This window comes from Emydura macquarii, unplaced genomic scaffold (genome assembly GCF_026122565.2).
Source record: "Emydura macquarii macquarii isolate MOO-44397 ecotype Brisbane River unplaced genomic scaffold, CSIRO-AGI_Emac_v2 contig_2897, whole genome shotgun sequence".
Lineage (NCBI taxonomy): Eukaryota > Metazoa > Chordata > Testudines > Chelidae > Emydura > Emydura macquarii.
Window position 1 is genome coordinate 29865666 of NW_027133034.1, and position 18451 is coordinate 29884116.

Below are 18451 nucleotides of genomic sequence, written 5' to 3' on the forward strand. Positions count from 1 at the left end.
CCCTAGTGGATGGTTTCCTGCTGCCGAAGAGGATCTCTCGGACACGCCCCGAGCATGGGATTTAACTATGAATCTTCCACACTGTGAGAGACTCAAGAATGGGATGTTGGAGGCGAACGTGGGCCTGTGTGATTAGGTCCAGCATCAAAGGCAGGGTGAGTGGAGTGACTACCGACAGTTCCAGTAGCATCGTATACCAATGCTGTGAAGGCAAGGCTGGGGCTATTAGTATGACAGATCTTAATCTTGAACAGGACCTTGTGAATGAGCAGGAAAGGAGGGAACCCGTAAAGTAGGTGGCCCTTGCAAGGAAGGAGGAACGCATCCGCAATTGAGCCCAGGCTGTGGTTCAGGAATGAACAAAACTGTTGACACTTCCCCAAGTAGATCTGTTCACAACGAGATTCAACAGGAACTCCTCACTGCTGGAAGATGCAGTTCATGTCAGGGCAAATAGAGCACTCATGGCAGTGGAAGGAGATGGTCTGCCAGCTTGCTCTGGAATCCAGGGAGATAAGATGCCTCTAAGTAAATTGAATAAGCTATGCAGAAATCCCACAACTTGAGGGCTTCTTGACACAGGGCAGAGGAACATACTCCACCCTGTCTGCTTATATAAAACATTGCTGTTGTATTGTCCGTCATGACTGATGCACATCTCGTAGATGGGACTGGCAGGTTTGGCATGCTAGGTGAACCCCTTTCACTCCCCTGATGTTGATGTGGAGCAATAGCTCTGCTTGAGACCAGAGGCCTTGAGTCCTGAGGGTTCCTAGATGCGCTCCCCACCCCAATGCTGACGCATCCATGATGACACAAAACAACGGCTGGAGAAGGGCACTCCTGCACATACTGACTGAGGGTGGAAGCCACCACAGGAGGAACTCGATGACCCAAGGGGGAAATGAAACTACCTTATCTAGTTTGTCTCTGTTTGGCCAGTATGCTGATGCCAGCCAAGCCTGGAGAGGTCTGAGCCCCAGCCTCATGTTTTGGACCACATATGTACAGGAGGCCATGTGACCTAGGAGCTTCAAGCAAACTCTGCGCTGTCGTGGTGGGAAAGCATCTGAAGTCCTCTATGATGGAACAAATGGTCTGGAAGCGAGACTTCGGCAGAAGTGCCCTGGCCTGAACCGAGTCTACGACTGCTCCTATAAACTTTACTCTTTGGGATAAGGGACAAGGTGGACTTGGGTATGTTTAGCACTAAACCCAGTCTGTTGAAGGTCGACCCTATCAGCTTGACATGTGCTTCTACCTGCTTCACTAGAGCGGCCCTTGACAAGCCAGTCATCTAGGTACAGGAACACTTGTACCTGTCATCTCCTTAGGAATGCAGTGACAACTACCATACACTTGGTGAATACTCAAGAGGCTGATGACAGGCCAAAGGAGAGGACTGTAGACTGATAATGATTGTGGTTTACTTCAAACCTGATGAACCTTCTATGGGAATGGACTATATATATATATATATATATATATATATAATGAAAATAAGCGTCTTTCAAGTCGAGGGTGGCATACCAGTCCCCCGGATCCAGGGAGGGGATGATAGTGGCCAAGGATACCATGCGGAACTTCAATTTCTCCATGAATCTGTTCAGGTTCTGTAGCTCGAGAATAGGTCTGAGACCCTCTTTGGTATTAGGAAATATCGGGAGTAAAACCCTTTTCCCCTTAGTTCCTGATGAACCTCTTCTAGTGCTCCTACTTTTAGGAGCCTTTTCACCTCCTGCATAAGAAGTTGCTTGTGAGAGCAGTCACTGAAGACGGACAGGGATGGGTAGGAGGGGAGGTACAGAATGAGAGAGAATATCCCAATTCTACCATGCGCAGCACCCATCTGTCTGAGGTTATCTGAGCCCAGGCACGATAGAAATGGGATAGATGGTTCAGGAAGCAGAGAGAAGGGTCTGGAATCTGGTCTGGTGTGCCAACCTCGGGTGCACCTTCAAAATGCTTGCTTGGAGCCAGAGGACTGCTTCGCCAAATCCCAGCCTTGGTTGGGCACAGGTTGAGGCGTCCTACGCCAGTTCTTTCTGTCCTGCTTCCTAAAGTAATCCTTCCTAAGCTGCACAGCATAAAATTGCCGAGTAGGCTGTGACTTAAAATACTTCCTCTGGGTGGACGGCATATGAAACCCTAAGGATTTTAGTGCTGCCCTAGAATCCTTCAAGCTGTGGAGTTTGGAGTCCGTCTACTCTGAAAACAACCCTAAACCTTCAAATGGCAAGTCGTGAATTGTTTGTTGGACTTCTGGGGGGGAGGCCCAACACCTGCAGCCAAGAGTTCCTTCTCATGGCAATCACGGAGGACGTTTCATGTGGCCAAGTCTCCTGCATCCAGGGTGGCCTGTGATGACGTCCCTGCCACTGCCTTGCTCTCTTCCACAACCACTGCAAATTCTGATCTGGAGTCAGCCAGGAGCAGCTCTTTGAATCTTGCTATAGTCTCCCATGAATTAAAATTATATCCATGCAAAACTGCTTGTTGGTTTATGACAGGGGTGGGGAACGTCCGGCCCGCGGGCCGTATAAGGCCCGCGAAATCATTTGTTGTGGACCTGGCGGCGGGGGAGAATTCGGCGGCGGCGCGGTTTCACAGCGGTGGCGGGGTTCCGTTGGGTGGGGGGGGCAGTGTCCGCCGCCAAAACCCTGCCGCCGAAAACCCTGCTGCCGTTTGTCCCTTTTTGGCGGCGGGGAGACTTTGGTGGCGAGCAGTGCCCCCGGCCCCCCACGGAACCCCGTCGCCGCTGTGAAACTGCACCGCCGCCGAATTCTCCCCCGCCGCCAGGGCCACCATCAGGACCTTGACATAAAAAAGGTTCCCCACCCCTGGTTTATGATGTGAAGCTGAAGCCCCCTGGTGGAATACACCTGTCTACTGAAGAGGTCCAGCTTCTTTGAGTCTTTGGACCTGGGCTTTAGGCCTTGCATCCCCTACCGCTCATTCTCGTTTACCGCTGCTATCACCTGTCTGTGGGTGAGTAAAGAGGAACTCATGCCCTTTGGAGGGTGCAAAGTACTTTCTTTCTATCCCCTTAGCTGCGGGGTAGATAGAGGCTGGAGTCTGTCACAACGCTCTGGTGGTATTGTGGATGGTTTTAACGACGGGCAGTGTCACCCTTGAGGGGTCCTCCGGTGCTTAGATATCCACAATAGGCTCCACAGATTCCTTCACTTCTTCCGCTTGGAGGCCTAGGTTCTGGGGCCACTCTTCACAATAATTCTTGGTGAGTCCTGCTGTCCACTGGGGATAGTGTGGTCGAAGTCACTGCCACCACCTCACTGGGAGAGGATGATGACGACACCCGTGGATGGTACCATATCTTCCTGAACCTCTGGGTCATGGATTTTGCCCTGCGCTGGATTGACATGCTCAGTGCCAGGGTTGGCCATAATGCCAGATCCTGCACCATACTCTGTGTCAGCCTCAGTGTTGATCTTGACGTACTGGGTGGAGTCAAGCGTTCCTCGTGTGGCTGGGGGACCTGTTTATCACAGATGACCAAGTGGGAATGCCTAGAATAAGACCCCTGGGCCTGGTGGTATGCCCACAAAATCCAAAAGGGCCATTGCATAGGCATCTGTCACTGTGCTGGCCAAGGTCCCATGAAGGGGGCCTGCCCCTTCTTCTCCCTGTAGCAGCACCACTCTGACTGGTGCTGACTACACTTCGAGATATACAACTCTGCCTCTGAGTATGATGACCCCAAGCATGGGGACCACAGCAGTGTCGAGTCAGATGGTGCCAGAGAGCAGTGCCGAAGGGAAGGTGAGTGGTGTCACACTGCGGCAGGCTTGCCTCTAGACAGCACCACACTTCACTGCAGTGCCGGTGGAGATCTTAATTGTAGCGCTCTCTCTATTCTGGCAGGGGACTGCTGTGTTGCCTCAAAAGTGTCAGGGCTTAGAAGGGAGATCTAACTCTTTCACCTTACAGGTGAGTCCATGGGCACTGGACTCGACGGAGCCCTCTGCGGGTCTCGCCTCTGGTGAGGTAGGCACCGGGTGCCCCAGTGCAGAACGCACACCATTAGCGCTGTCCCTCCCTGCTGTCTTCACTGTGGGCGAATGCCCTCTATCAGTCTTTTTAAGCCTCTTGTGAGGCACCAGAGAGTGGGAGTGGTGCCATGTCGTCTTCAGTGAGGAATGCTGGTGCCAGGATTCTCTCTGTGATGAGTCCTTTATCGGCATAGTTGACGCTCTACTAAAGGCCGATGCACTCCACACTGAGGTACTGGGTGACGGGTCCAAGTGGTCTGGGGCCAGTTGGGGATGGAGAGCTGCCTCCATGAGGAGGCATTTAAGTCTAACGTTCCTCTACTTCTTGCTCCTAGGACGGAATCCCCTGCAAATCCTACAGTGATCTGTCTGGTGGGATTCACTCACACACTTTAGGCAGGATTCAGGGGGATCGCCTTTTGGCATAAGTTTATGGCAGTTCCCACATGGAATCCTTGGGACAGAGGCATGCCCCAGTTCCCTGGTGGGTGGAAGGAAGCGTAGTGGGGAGAAAATTCCTCAAAGAAAACTTTAGCTAACTACTACTAACTAATTCTAATCTAAGTATTTATAGGAACCACAGTAGACCACTGGGGAAATGCTTGCTGGAGCAAGAGAAGATAGCAACTCCAATGACTGTTGCAGGCGGTAAGAAGAAAAACAAGGTTACTTACCAGTAACTGTTGTTTTTCGAGATGTGTTGCTCATATCCATTCCAATATAGGTGTGTGCACGCCACAGTGCATGGTTCCTGGAACTTTTTTCCCCTTAGCAGACCTCGTAGGGCCAGCTCTGGTGCCCCCTGGAGTGCTGCGCCCATGCCGCAGCACATGAGGCACTGCTGGCCCTACGCCCCCTCAGTCCCTTCTTTCTGCCAACTCCGACAGCGGGGATGAGGGGCGGGTGTGGAATGGATATGAGCAACACATCTCGAAGAACAACAGTTACTGGTAAGTAACCTTGTTTTCTATCTTCGAGTGATTGCTCATATCCATTCCAATATAGGTGATTAAATAGCCATACCTCGGAGGTGGGTAGGAGTTACCAGTGAGCTGCCCTCAGCATGGCTCTGCCGAATCCTACGTCCTCTCTCACCTGCTGAACGATGGCGTAGTGGGATGTGAAGGTGTGGACTGACAACCAGGGAGCTGCTTTGCAGATGTCCTTCAGGGGCACTCTCTCCAGAAAAGCCGCAGATGAGGCCTTAGCTCTGGGTGAATGCGCTGTGATTACACCCGGCAGCAGCACATTTGCCTGCTCCTAGCAGCACTTGATGCAGGATGTGATCCACGCAGAGATGTGCTGGGTGGAGACCGGTGATCCTTTCATCCAGTCCCCCGCCCACGGCGAGGAGCTGCGCCAATTTCTGGAACGGCCATGTCTTCAATGTAACAGGCCAGGGCTCGTCTCGCGTCTAGCGAATGCCATCCCCAAACCCAGACCGCGCGGTTTGGGAATCACAGGGAGAGATCAATCATGGTTACAACGAGGTTTGGAAACCAATCCAGGCTAGAAGACCGGGCATGGCCTCCACTGCAGTTTATCCGTATAGAATAGTGTATAAGGGGGCTCCGAGGTCAAGGCCTTAATTTTGGAGACCCCCTAGGCTGAGGTAATGGTCGCCCGAAATGCTACCGTCCACGAAGCGCGGCAGAGGGCGTGAAGCCATGAGTTCCAAGGGGGAGGGCCCTATGAGTCTCAAGAGGACCAGGCTGATATCCCAGGGAGGCACGGGGTTGCGGACCTGGGGATACTGCCTCTCCACCCCCTTGAGCACCCTGACCAATGTGGGATGGGAGAACGGGGATCTCCCCGCTAGCGGGTAATGGAAGGCCAAAATAGCTGCCAAGTGAACTGTCAACTAGGCCAGCACCAGACCCCGGAGTACTCCAGGGTCGCCTGTGGAGGCAAGAGGCTGGCGGAATGCCCCGGGACTCCACCCAAGAGGTAAACCATGACCACTTAGCTTGATACACGACCTGTGTAGTAGGGTCCCTGCTGCCCCGTAGGAGTTGTGGGACCTGCACCGAGCAGGCCCCTCTATCTCCGTCAGCCACAGAGCCTCCAGGCCGTGAGCTACAGGGAATCCAGGACCGGGGGCAACAGGCCACTGTGGTCCTGGGAGAGATGGTCATGCTGCCTCGGGAGCCTCATGGGCGGGGCGAACGAAAGGTCCAGCAGCATGTTGAGCCACCGCTGGCTCGGTCAGGCCTGAGCAGTGAATATGACATCCTCCCTGCCCCTGTTTATGTTCAGTAAGACCTTTGGCAGGAGTGGAGTGGGCAGGAACGCATACCTGAGGGTCCCCATCCCATTACTGAGGAACGTATCTGAAAGCAACCCAATCTCATGACCCCGGCGCAAGCCGAGCCTTGGCACTGAGCATTCCAAACCGACATGAACAGATCCGGTTGGGAAACACCCCACTTCTGGAGCATCGCAGTCACTACCCCTGAGTGCAGCAATAGAAACGACCTGTTGAGGAGATCTGCCTCGTCACTCCTCACCCCCATGAGGTGAGATGCAGTCCAGCAGAGTCATGCCTCATGGCAAAGCCCCACGGATGGGTAGTTTCCTCGCAGAGAGGCAGGGAGGATGCCCCTCCCTGCCTCTTCATGTAAAATGGCTGCAGTGTTGTCCGGCAGTGCCTGCACCACTATGTCTGTCAGGGATCAGAGGAACAGCCTGCACGCTAGGCGAATGGCTCTCAGCTCCCCCACGGTGACCTGCAAGCACTTTTCCTCCACCGACCAGAGCCCCCGAGTGCTCAGGTTGGCACTCATGTGGGCTCCCATCCCACATACGAGTCGTCGGAGCTTAAGGTGACCGACGGGATCAGTTCCATGAAGGGAACGCCCTTCCCTACTGCCCTGGGGAATCTCCACCAATCCCGGGAGGCTAGGGCGGGCGGGGAACTAGACCACCCAGTTCAGTGGGCGTTTGCTTGGCACATATACCAAGGCCACCCATGCCTGAATCGGGCTATGCCTCAGGCGAGCTAGCCTCACTATGTATGTGCAGGGCACCATGTAGCCTAACAGCAGTAGACAGTGCCAGGCTGATGTCGTGGAGTATTGGTGCAGCTGGGAGATGATAGAGACCAGCCCTTGAAAACATAGCTGACGCAGGGAGGTTCTGGCCTGGGGAGCGTCTAGGGTGGCCCCAAGGAACTCTATGTGTTTCACTGGGGTCAGTGGACATCTGTTTGTTTATGAATAGACCCAGCCTGCTGCAGGTGGAGCAGCATAAGTCGCACTGACCTGCACTGGGAACCTGGACCTACCCCCTATCAACCAATCGTTCAGGTAGGGAAAGATTTGCACACTCTTTCGCCTGAGGTGGGCCGCCATTACCGTCACTCAAGTTGTGAACACCCTTGGAGCTGAAGAGAGGCCAAGGGGCAGGCTGTAAATTGGTAGTAGGAGCCAGCTCCTGTTGGCTCCGGAGGATGGACCCATGAAAGTATGCGTCCTTGTAGGGCGAGGGCAGCATACTAGTCTCCTGGATCCCAGCATTCTGGATAGATTGCTGCACCTCCTGGACAGGCCTGAGGGTAGCAGCCATGAGCATGTCCTCATGGAACTTGTGGGGGCTATGGCCCTACCCGCCGCGGCAGCAGCGTCATTTGACGTTTGGAGAGCTGCCTTAGACAGGGTGGGTCCTCCATGCAGGATGGTGGAAGCCAACCGCAAGGTAGGGGCCCCACTCTTGGGCAACTCCTGGTGCTCCCTGAAATCTTTCAGTGACGCCATTGGCCCCCGGAGACTGCCTCGACCGGGAAGGGGTAATAGGACTACTGCGGCAAGTCTTGCGAGTACTCCCCTTGCCGAAGGGGTGCACCTGTAGGGGGGGTGTCTCCACGGGGTCCGACTCCTCAACCGACGAGCGGTGTTTATAGGCCTCAGATTGTGCCAGGGTACGGACTGTACCCCTACTAACACTTTTGCCGCCTGCTTGGACACCTTGAAGGGGCGTCGGCTGTTCCGACGACTGCCCCCCCCAGTGGGATCCGAGCCACCACACAGGCGGTTGTCCTAGGTCCTGGGTGCCTTGTCCACGCTGGGGACCGTGCTTCCGCTGCCTACCGCTGAGGGGAGCTCCAAAGAGCCCTCAGCCTTGTGGAGAGCTACAGCACAGCGTGGAGTCCCGGTGCCGTGTGGACCCTGGTGCTGTGTGGAGCTGCGGGGCGGCTGCGAGCTCCGGCCCCGCTTGGGGCTGTGGAGCCGGTAGAGCCCCGCTGCCGGCGGGAGCCCCGCTGCCTTCGGGAACCCCAGCCCTGGCTTTTTTTTTTTTTTTTTTTTGTGGCTGTGGTACCGCGGGAGCCCCGCTGCTGCCTGGAGCACCAGCCCTGCTTGGGGCTGCGGAGCCAGCGGGAGCCCCTATGCTGCCGTGAGCTCCGGCCCCGCTTGGGGGTGTGGAGCCGGCTGGAGTCCCACTGCCGCCGGGGGCTCCGGCCTCGCCTAGGGCAGTGGAGCCGGCGGGGACTCCAGCCTCGCCTGGGGCTGCGGAGGCGGCCGGAGCCCCGCTGCCGCCTTTTTTTTTTTCCCCCTGGGGGTTGCAGAGCCGGCAGGAGCCCAGCTGCCACCGGGGGCTCCAGACCCGCTTGGGGGTGTGGAGCCAGCGGGAGCCCCGCTGCCACCGGGGGCTCCGGCGCCGCCTGGGGCTGCGGCGCCCAAAGAGACCCACTGCCTCCGAGAGCTCCAGTGCTGACCCACTGGGAGAGCATCCTCGCTCAACCCCCAGTGGCCGTCTGGTGGGAGATCGTCCTCCCCGTATGGGGGATCTCCACTGCCCTTCGGGGGGACCCATGCGGGCTTGCCCCGGGACCCCAGCCCTTTCTCCCTCAGCAGAGGGGGAGGGGCACGGAGGTGGCATAGGCCAGCCAACAAGCCTCCGCATTGGCAGGGGCACTCTCCCACTCTGAAGAGTTGGGGGTGGACCCCTGCTCAGAGATGCAGACCCGGAGGGGACTCAACGGGTCGGGGCTGGTGCTTCTCTGTCCTCGACCCTGCCCGTACCCACGGCGCAGGGGAGTGTCCACGCTCCATGCGCTCTTCTCGTCGTTGGCACCGGGGATGCTGCTCCGTGCTGAGTGGAATCCGGTGCCGACGGTGCGCTTCGCACCGAGGGGGAGCAGGACGATCCGGACACAGAGCGGTGCGCTGCGCTAGGAGCAAGGCTTTAAACCTGATCTCTCTGCTCTGCTCACTGTTTACAGCCTTGCATATCTTACTCTTGTCTGCTGTCCCCCCAGGCACTTAAGGTACCGAGTGGGGCGGGGGGCGGGAAGGGGGTTAAACCCAGGCGGCCGGGACATAGCCCGGCCACCTTAAGTCCGTCAGGGACTTCTTCCTAAGCTACAACATTTAACAACTACTTAAACTAACTAGATACTTTGATTAACAAAGAGATAAAAGAAGGGGAATGGCACTTGCAGAGAGCAAGTGCTAGTTCCATCCGACCGCCACAGGCGGAAATAAGAGACTGAGGGGGCGTAGGGCCAGCAGTGCCTCATGTGCTGCGGCATGGGCGCAGCACTCCAGGGGGCACCAGAGCCAGCCCTACGGGGTCTGCTAAGGGGAAGAAAGTTCCGGGAACTGTGCACTGTGGCGTGCACACACCTATATTGGAATGGATATGAGCAATCACTCGAAGATAGAACTGAAGAGACAGGAGATCAACGTGGCCCTACATACGGTACCATGAAGGCGTGACTCCAGGGGATGCCTGCACCAACCTGTCAGGGGAAAAACCTCCCAACAATTGTGCATGCAGCACGCATACACCTATTTGAAATCGACATGAGCATGCATTCGAAGAAGAACACCTATTTCAATTATTGTTTACCTACTGTTCTCAACCGTTCCAGACTACTGTCGCCCTTTCGGGACGCTGATTTGTCTTGAGTATCCCAAGTTTCATCTCACTTAAACACTACTAACGTACAAAACGAGACATCAAATACAAAATTGTCACAGCACACTATTATTGAAAAATTACTTACGTTCTCATTTTTACCATCTAACTAATAATGTAAATTGTGACCCCACAATTCAGAAACGCTGATATAATATACAGAGCAGTTTAAACAAGTCATTGTCTGTATGAAATTTTAGTTTGTACTGACTTAGGTAATGCTTTTCATGTAGCCTTTTGTAAAACTAGGCAAATGTCTAGCTGAGTTCATGTACCGCCAGAACACCTCTGCATACCCACCAGGTGTATGTGTACCCCTGGTTGAGAACCACTGCCTTGCAGAGTTGCTTGGTAATGATGCAATACTGACTATTGAGAAGGCCTGTTCATTCTACACTCCTCTTTCTCAAGAAGTTTCCTTTTGGGCTAAAACTTCAGGTGACTGACCTCAGCCCAAAGACAAATTTTTTTTTGGACATTCTAGTAAACTTCGTTTGGGCCTTTTTTGAGTTTTTGGAGCAATAACTTCAGCTAAGTATTGGAAGGGAAATGTTTTTGAAATAAAGTTAGACGCATCTTAGTGAATGCATGTAATTCAGCATTTTTGCTACGTTTTATAGTGCATGATTCAAAACAGATCAGCAAGCGTCACACAACTTGTTTTTCTTTTCCTCTTATTTTTTTTTAAACTGTCTTAATCATCCAGGCCTCCAAAAAATTCTTCCTTTGCTTAGGGGCCCCATCCAAATCCTATTTAAAAAAATGCAAGGACTCTCTTGGACTTAAACGGACTTTGGATCAGGTTCTAGAACACCAGATGTCCAAAGAGCCCCCCAAAAATCAACGCACAAGTCAAAGTTCCTTCACGCATCAATATCCCTAATAACTGCATTTAGTAAGGGCTGTGAATGCATTGAGATGGTGTGTAAGAGATGCGTAAGACCACCAGATTCACCAAGGAATACAGTATCACAATGCACCAAGGAATACCACAATGTCAATCAGTCAATAAATTAATGTTTTAAAGAAATTAACTTTTTATGCTATGACAATGTCCCTGGAGCAGTGGAACAGATATTTGATATATTTTTTTATTAGAATGCACTAAATAAAAGTAGTTCTGATTCATACTGTTATATCATGGTATTATCCTGTCTACTGACTAGTCGTAATTTAGGATTTCCTACTGCTATTTTAATATAATATTTTCCATGTAGGTAGAAGTGTGTGGTTGTGTTAAAAAGAATCTTATTTGGGTTGCAAAAAGTGAGAGAATATAACACCCCATTGTCAAGACTACTTACTGATGAAGAACCCAGCATGGATTTTGGAGATCTTATCATTCCAGCTATGGAGTGGCGAATAGTATCAAACCTGGACACCTTATCCTTCTTATCCTACGTGGGGGAAGGGAAAAAAGAATATCAGCAACTAAAATCAACTACACAACACAGATTTCCATCTAAGTATTTATAATCTGATGTACTTTTTCTGTTTTGATTAAATATAAACAAAGATAAACTAGCATAGCTGTACAGACTTCAATGGAGTTATGTCAATTGAAACAAGCTGAGGATCTAGCCCAAATTCTATAATATTAAACACAGAAGTTTTGAGTAATTATTTAAAAATAAAATTACTGTCAACCATGTAACAGATCCAAAATTCTTTAACAGTACAATTTAAAAAAAAAAAAAAAAAAAAGGTATTCACCTAGTAGAACACCTAACTCTGCAAGTATCTTTTCTGTGTGCAACTCACTCAATTTTTACGTGTACTGTCCTTCCTTTATTATCCCTTCCTGCTCTACACTGAGTGCCACCTGAGGTGTACACAGAACAAAGGTATGGAATAGTTACCAAAAATGGGAAAAAAAGTGAGACAAATGGGGGAAGGCGAGACAAATGGGTGGACAATGTCCATCCAGTACAACCAATGACGTATGAGTCCTGTAGATTAAATAGTATGCAATAATGTAATTAAGGATCATATTATAATATGTAATAAGAAAGGAACCCAATTAAGGTAAAATGGACTATTTTAATACTGGCATTTCCTAACTTCTGAATGCTTGACTTTTCAACTTTAATATCCTTTTAACATAGTTTTTTTGTGTGAAGTTTCCTAAGTCTTAAAAAAAAAAAAAAAAAAAAAACCTGAAAAAACAGAAATTGCCGTGAGGGAGGCCTAGGTTGGATATTAGGAAAAGCTTTTTCACTAGGAGGGTGGTGAAGCACTGGAATGGATTACCTAGTGAGGTGGTGGAATCTCCACCCTCAGAGGTTTTTAAGACCCAGCTTGACAAAGTCCTGGCTGGGATGATTTAGTTGGGATTGGTCCTGCTTTGAGCAGGGAATTGGACTAGATGATCTCCTGAGGTCCCTTCCAACCCTAATATTCTATGGGGCATGCAACGCCCCTACATAGAATCAAACTGTATACCAGAGGTTTTCAAACCATGGAGCATGCCCCCAGGGGAGCACGAAGCAACATTTGGGGGCAGGGAGGGAGAGAGGGGCAAGTGGCGACCCCTGGTGGCTTGGGAATGCCACCTCCACTTCATTAAGTACACTGTAATTTAAGTACCGCTAACAATCAGTAAATCTGGAAATTAGGCCTATACCTATTATTAATAGTATTAAGCCCCAGACCCCCCAAATATAGCAGTCAAACTATACCTATGGGCAGAAGTAAGCTATTATCATCTATATCGACCACCACTAGGAGAAGGACATGATGCACACTTTGCTGGCAGCATACACAATACACAAAAACATACATATTTGCTAGAGAACAGGCAATATTGAAACATCAGGATCACAGACGGAGGGTAAAAATATTATTTGGAGTGGCTGGGCCCAGCTCTAACCTTGCCCAATGTGGAGGGAAGATCTGTGGGAGGGTTTAGAGGGTAAGCTAGTCCCACACTAACCCCAAGCATCAATGGCTCCTGTCTCACAGAGGTTGCAGACAGAGCCCATCTGGCCCCATACTCACCACGAGCAGTGGCAGCTCAGATCTGGATTTTGAATAATGAGTCTGCCCAGTCCCGCACTCACTGCAAACAGCAGTGGCTATTCTCCTGTCCTCTGGGTCTGGGACAAATCCAGAGAGTGAACCAGCCTGGCCCCACATTCACACTGGTTCCGTACTGCCCCAAGGTACTGGGTCTGGGGGTTGGAGAGCGAGCTCAGACAGCAGTGGCTCCATTCTGTCCCTTGGTGCTTGCTTGGGCCTAGCATCCCACGCCGGCTGTTGCCTCTTGCCATTGGGAAGAGGATCAAGGACCTCACCACATCATCATCATCATGTGGCACATGCCAAGTCTTTGCCTGCAAAGGTGAGCATCTACACCAAGGGATGGGGGGAGCGAGGCAACTGCTGGACTGGTAGATAGATCTATTTGGGGGAAACAGATCTGAGCCCCCTCTAACCCTTAGCCCTAAAACTCGGCACCTATGATTAGGAGTCAGGATCCCCGTGTTCTATTACTGGTCCTTGTGTTGATTGGGGCCTAGTATTTACAGAAAGAACAACCAAACACACAGATTTAGAACATTTATTATGAAAGGCTGTGCAGTTGTGGGTGACACTTAGGTCTAACATGTTGTAGGATTGGGTTGATTCTTGAGCAGATTTTCAGTTACCCTCTCTGTTAAATGAATGGAGTGATACTGCTTGCCTCCGAAGATTAGATCTTGCTCAATAAGAAGTGATCTAAAGTGCATAAAAATATTAATTCTAGTTAGTGCAAGAACTGGGAGTAGAATTCATGGTCCCTCCCTGGCTCCTTCTATAAGTCAAAAGGACAACTGCAGCTGCTCTGTTCTGTCTGCAGCTCAATCTCTGATGGGCCAGGGAGAATACTCAGTGCAAATGGAGTGTGCAGCAAGCCAATAAAGAGCTCTAAGAGATCATATGGCTAATAGAAAACTTTAGATGTTTAAAATCTGGCTAAATCTGAGTGGATTTTCATGAGGCCCACAAAAGGCACTTCCCTATCCCCAGAACTACTGTCAAATTTCCCAATTCTTGCACCACAGTGTGGAGGAACTACAGCTCTTCCAAAATTTTTCCTTAGCTGCACTCTGGGAAACAATTAAACTGTTCTACTGAATCTTTTTTTCCTTATTTTATTGAATTTTTTGGTTCTTCCCCAAAACCAGGGAGAACAAAAAGGACTAAAGAACAAAAAAGTAAAGGAATGAGAAGAAAGGGAAAAGGAAAGAGAGGGAAAAACAGAGTCACATCTCAGTTACCATCTGCTAGGAATTAATCAAAGATGTCTAAAAATTTAGATGAAATCTTTTCAAATTTGTTTGAGGTCCCTCTTCTCTGAAACATTAACCCCCTCTCTTTAGCAGTTAGGTCAGCCAAGTCACTGAGCCAAGCTTCCATCTAAGCAATATGAGTCATTTGTCTACTGCTGATTTTTTTCAAAAGAATTTAAGACAGAAAGCAAGCATGGAAAATTTCAGCCCAAGCAGTTAAAATTTGACAATGTTACCACCAACTAAAATAAGAGGCTTATAAATGGAAGTCTTAGGCAAGCCTAACTTCAGCATTTCTAGCAGCCCCATACAATGTCAGTAATACCTCCAAATTTGTAAGATTTCAATATATAGTTCATGGTCCATCTTTAACTCCCTTACCCCTTAAGCAGATGGATGATAGGTTGGGCTGGGTAGCAGAATGTGTGGGACTCTGGTGAGGACTCTTTGGAGGAATAACATTTGATTATATCAATGTAGTTGCTGGGTTATCGGATCTTAAGGTAACTACAGGTTGATTAGTGTTTTTTGAAAGTGTCTCGGAGGTTTGGATGGGCACTCAGAAATGTAGAAGTTAAAAATTGAAATAATTGAATAAATACGTAAACAGTTATACGACATCAGCTTTTGGCGAAAGAGTTTTCTAAATGGTCAACAAAATGTAAAACTAATAAGTAAATATTATCTACAATGTATAGCCTTATGGCAATTAATGTACTACTGCAATTCAGTCAGTAGGCAATGCCTATTCTATTTGCTAGTTAAAATAAACAGTTACTCCTTTAACAACATTCTGCAACATGTCCATAGTTTACACTATAGCTACCTAAAAGCATAATAGCATCAAAAAGAAGAGGTGAAAGTTAAACTTTTGTACTAAAATAATTATGAAGCAGATGGGGAACTTAAAAAACAATATAACTAACACTTATTCATCGTGTGTCCAGTTACCCACAAATGAAACATTTCACTCCTTTTACCAATCTCATGTTTACACAATACTGCATAACATTTTAAATTACAATCTGATAATAAAACAGTCTACCTTGAGTCAACGGGCAGGTCGATTTTATATCAATGGATTAAATGGCTACTTAAAAAAATGCTCACTGCATTACCATGGACACGAAGCTTAATTTTGCTTGTATGCCTACCAGGTTTTGGGATGATCAGTTTGTTTCAAGCACCTCAGATAATGACAAGATAAAGGGTCTTTCTCCTGATAAATGAGTCACAGGGATTAGCAGTGGTTAAATGACTGCTTCTCATATCACAAGGGGGGAAGCTGCAGAGAACATTTTATGCATTCTGATGAGTTTCCCTCAAATAAATTCAAATAAAGTCTTAATTCTACACTTACTTACAGCAGATTTCTCTAACGACAACAACCAGAAAATCTCTGGTGACATGAAGCTACAAGTAAGGTTCTCTATTTCACTAATGGGCTTTCTCTTTGTTCTAAACTCTTTTTGCTAGGGGACCAGCATGAGGCCTAATCTTGTTTCCAGAGGGGTACTAAATACACCAGCTTCAGTGCCAACAGATGATGACAAGTAAGTCAAAATGGGAGCAGAGACCTATAGGTAGGATGAGCATATATCCCATTTTTAATGGGACAATCCCGTATTTAAGCCCTCTTGCAGGTGTCCTGACTTTTTCTTAAAAATTGGCAAATTGTCCCATATTTTCTGCCTCCTGATCAGTACAGGATTTACAATGGCACCAAAGCACGGGGTCCACACTCAGAAGGGGCCCATAAGGGGATGACCATGGTGTTGTGGCAGGTCCTGCTAGCCGGATATTTGCTCATCAGCCACCCACCCAACAACAGTGAATGGTGGGGTCCAGTGACCAATTGGGGTGGGTGTGCAAGACTGGTGGCAGACCGAGGTCACAGTGTGTTTGGCTGGGCGATCACTTTATTTAGATAAAACCTTTTCCCCCTCCTTGTAACATAAGATATTGTGGTTTTCCAACTAACGTGGGACAGTGGTTCTCAACCAGAGGTATGTGTACCCCCCTGAGGGTATGCAGAGGTCTTCCGGGGGTATGTCAGTTCATCTAGATATTTGCCTAGTTTTACAACAGGCTACATGAAAAGCACTAGTAAAGTCAATACAAATAAAGATCCAGATAATGACTGTTTATACTGCTGTATATACTATATCAGTGTTTCTCAATCTGGGGTGTGCAATTTATTTTATAATTATATGGCAAAAAAGAGAAAGCAAGCAATTTTTAGTGTGCTGTGACACTTTTGTATTTTTATGTCTGATTTTGTAAGCTAGTAGTTTTTAAGTGAGGAGAAACTTGAGCATGCAAGACAAATCAGCCTCCTTAAAGGGGGGACAGTAGTCTGGAAAGGTTGAGAACCACTGACCGAGGAGGTGCTTGTTTTAAAGACAAATTTCTAATTCCAGCAACGATAGTCTCACTGCTCTCAACTCCTGCACATTTATGCTATTGGTGCTTTCTGCCCCAGGGACAATCTTCCCCAAAAGTGGATTAAAGAACTGACAGTGTTATGGTGCCACCAACTGGGAAACATGGAGTTCTGAAACACTGTTTCCAACTGTATAAACCTTAGCTAGACTCCTCCTTCTCGTTTTCTTTACTTCCTCATCTCAAAAGCATGGAGATTTCGCCTCAACTCTCTTACTTTTACCTTCCTTATGCCTCTCTCCTACTTGACGATACAAAGAGAGGAAAAAGCCAGGAAAGGAGAAAGAAGCCTGAGGAGAGGGTGTGAAAGTTACAGCCTCTCTTTTCTAGAGAATCACTCACATTCTTCTAGCAGTTCATGCCTCTCTGGCCTGGTGAGATGTACAAAGATATGCTTCTGTACTGTATCCTTTTTCTGATTTTGCTGATGTGCATAGAAAGCCTTTATGTATTTTCTTTCTTTGTTTTGTTTTTTATCTTCTTTTTCACACAGGTTTTCAGTCATGGCTGTGACTCTTCTGGATACTTTCTCAAACTGGTCCAGGGTGGAAAAAATTGTTATTTTTCAGATTGCTCTCTCTGTTCAGACTCTGTAGCCTCTCCTTCATAGTGATAAAGCTAGAGGAAGAAGGGGATCTAGAGTATTTGGCTGGCTTCTTTTGTGCTTCATTTTTTGTAATGGTTTCTTATTGACAGCTGCACCTTGAACCAACACCACATGCATGAGTCTTACACCATACACGAAGCCAACAACTGTTGGAACACTAACCATTCGTTTGAACTAGGGAGACCAGGGAAAACCATCAACATCCAGCTCTGTTTACCAGGTAAAGTGAGATATGTATCGCTTGCCTGGCTTCTGCAGAGATCTAGAATTCAGACGGGGATGTCCAGGACCATAAGGTTGTAACATGAACACACAAAAAACCCAGAAAATTCAAAGCTTTTAAAAAGTAGTTTAGTTTTGTAATATACAGTGAGTGCACTTAAACATTTCTACCAATTTGAGAGGCATTTCTGGTTATACCAGTACTCTCAATTCTCAGTAAAGGAAATCTCTCTCAAACCAGAAGAAACTTTAAGTGTGACCACTGTATACATATTACCAAATACTATGTTGGATGTGAATCAATGCATTACTTTCTCGGCTGCAGTGGAAAGTGGGAAGAGCAGGAATTGCAGGCACCTGCAGCACCTTCTCAAGAGCCTGAGAGCTGCAGACTGTGTAATTAGATGTTATGATGCTATCAAAATAGATTTATTTTGTAGATACAAACTATGTAGTTCATAAATCAGCAAACTTCTTTGATATGTGTTATATCAAAAACTTAATGTTTCGCATCTGAAGAAAGTTTATGTTCACACATGTGATTTCCTCTATATATGTGTGTGTGAAAACTGAAAGCCAGAGATGAACGGGCTGATTTTTCCTTTGGATATGCCCAGTTACCACAAACTGATTTTATACTGTATAAGACTTCACAATATTTTTGCAGATATAAAAAATAAATAAATAAATAAAACTAGACAGTGGGAATGAGTTGACCTGCTCATCTTCTAAAGGAAATTAAATTCCCCTCTTAATAGTATCATCTTTCTCATGAGCAGTGTGGGAGAGAACACTAACCTAATCTCAAACAATTCCAACAAATCCGTATATCTTTTTCTATACATTTTTACAAGGTTCAAATTGGGTATAAATCTAAAGCAATAATTTTAAACAGATAATAATGGCAGTTACTTTTAAGCACTTAAAACCCAAGTTTCTATCTACTTTTTTTTTTTTTTTTTTTTTTTAATTAAAATTTTTAT

At 48.1% G+C, this 18451-nt stretch overlaps 1 protein-coding gene across 9 annotated transcripts in view; it reads right to left on the reverse strand.

Moving 5' to 3' along the window:
- Positions 1-18451, reverse strand: part of FER (FER tyrosine kinase) — a 316011-nt gene that overhangs the window by 178908 nt on the left and 118652 nt on the right. For 7 of the 9 annotated variants that reach the window (XM_067569167.1, XM_067569169.1, XM_067569168.1 and 4 more), the window contains one exon: positions 11231-11323. In XM_067569167.1, coding sequence (XP_067425268.1) covers positions 11231-11323 — 93 coding nt within the window. Of the gene's footprint in view, positions 1-11230; positions 11324-13477; positions 13644-18451 lie in introns of those variants that run through there. The other 2 variants (XM_067569176.1, XM_067569174.1) reach the window with 1 other exon arrangement.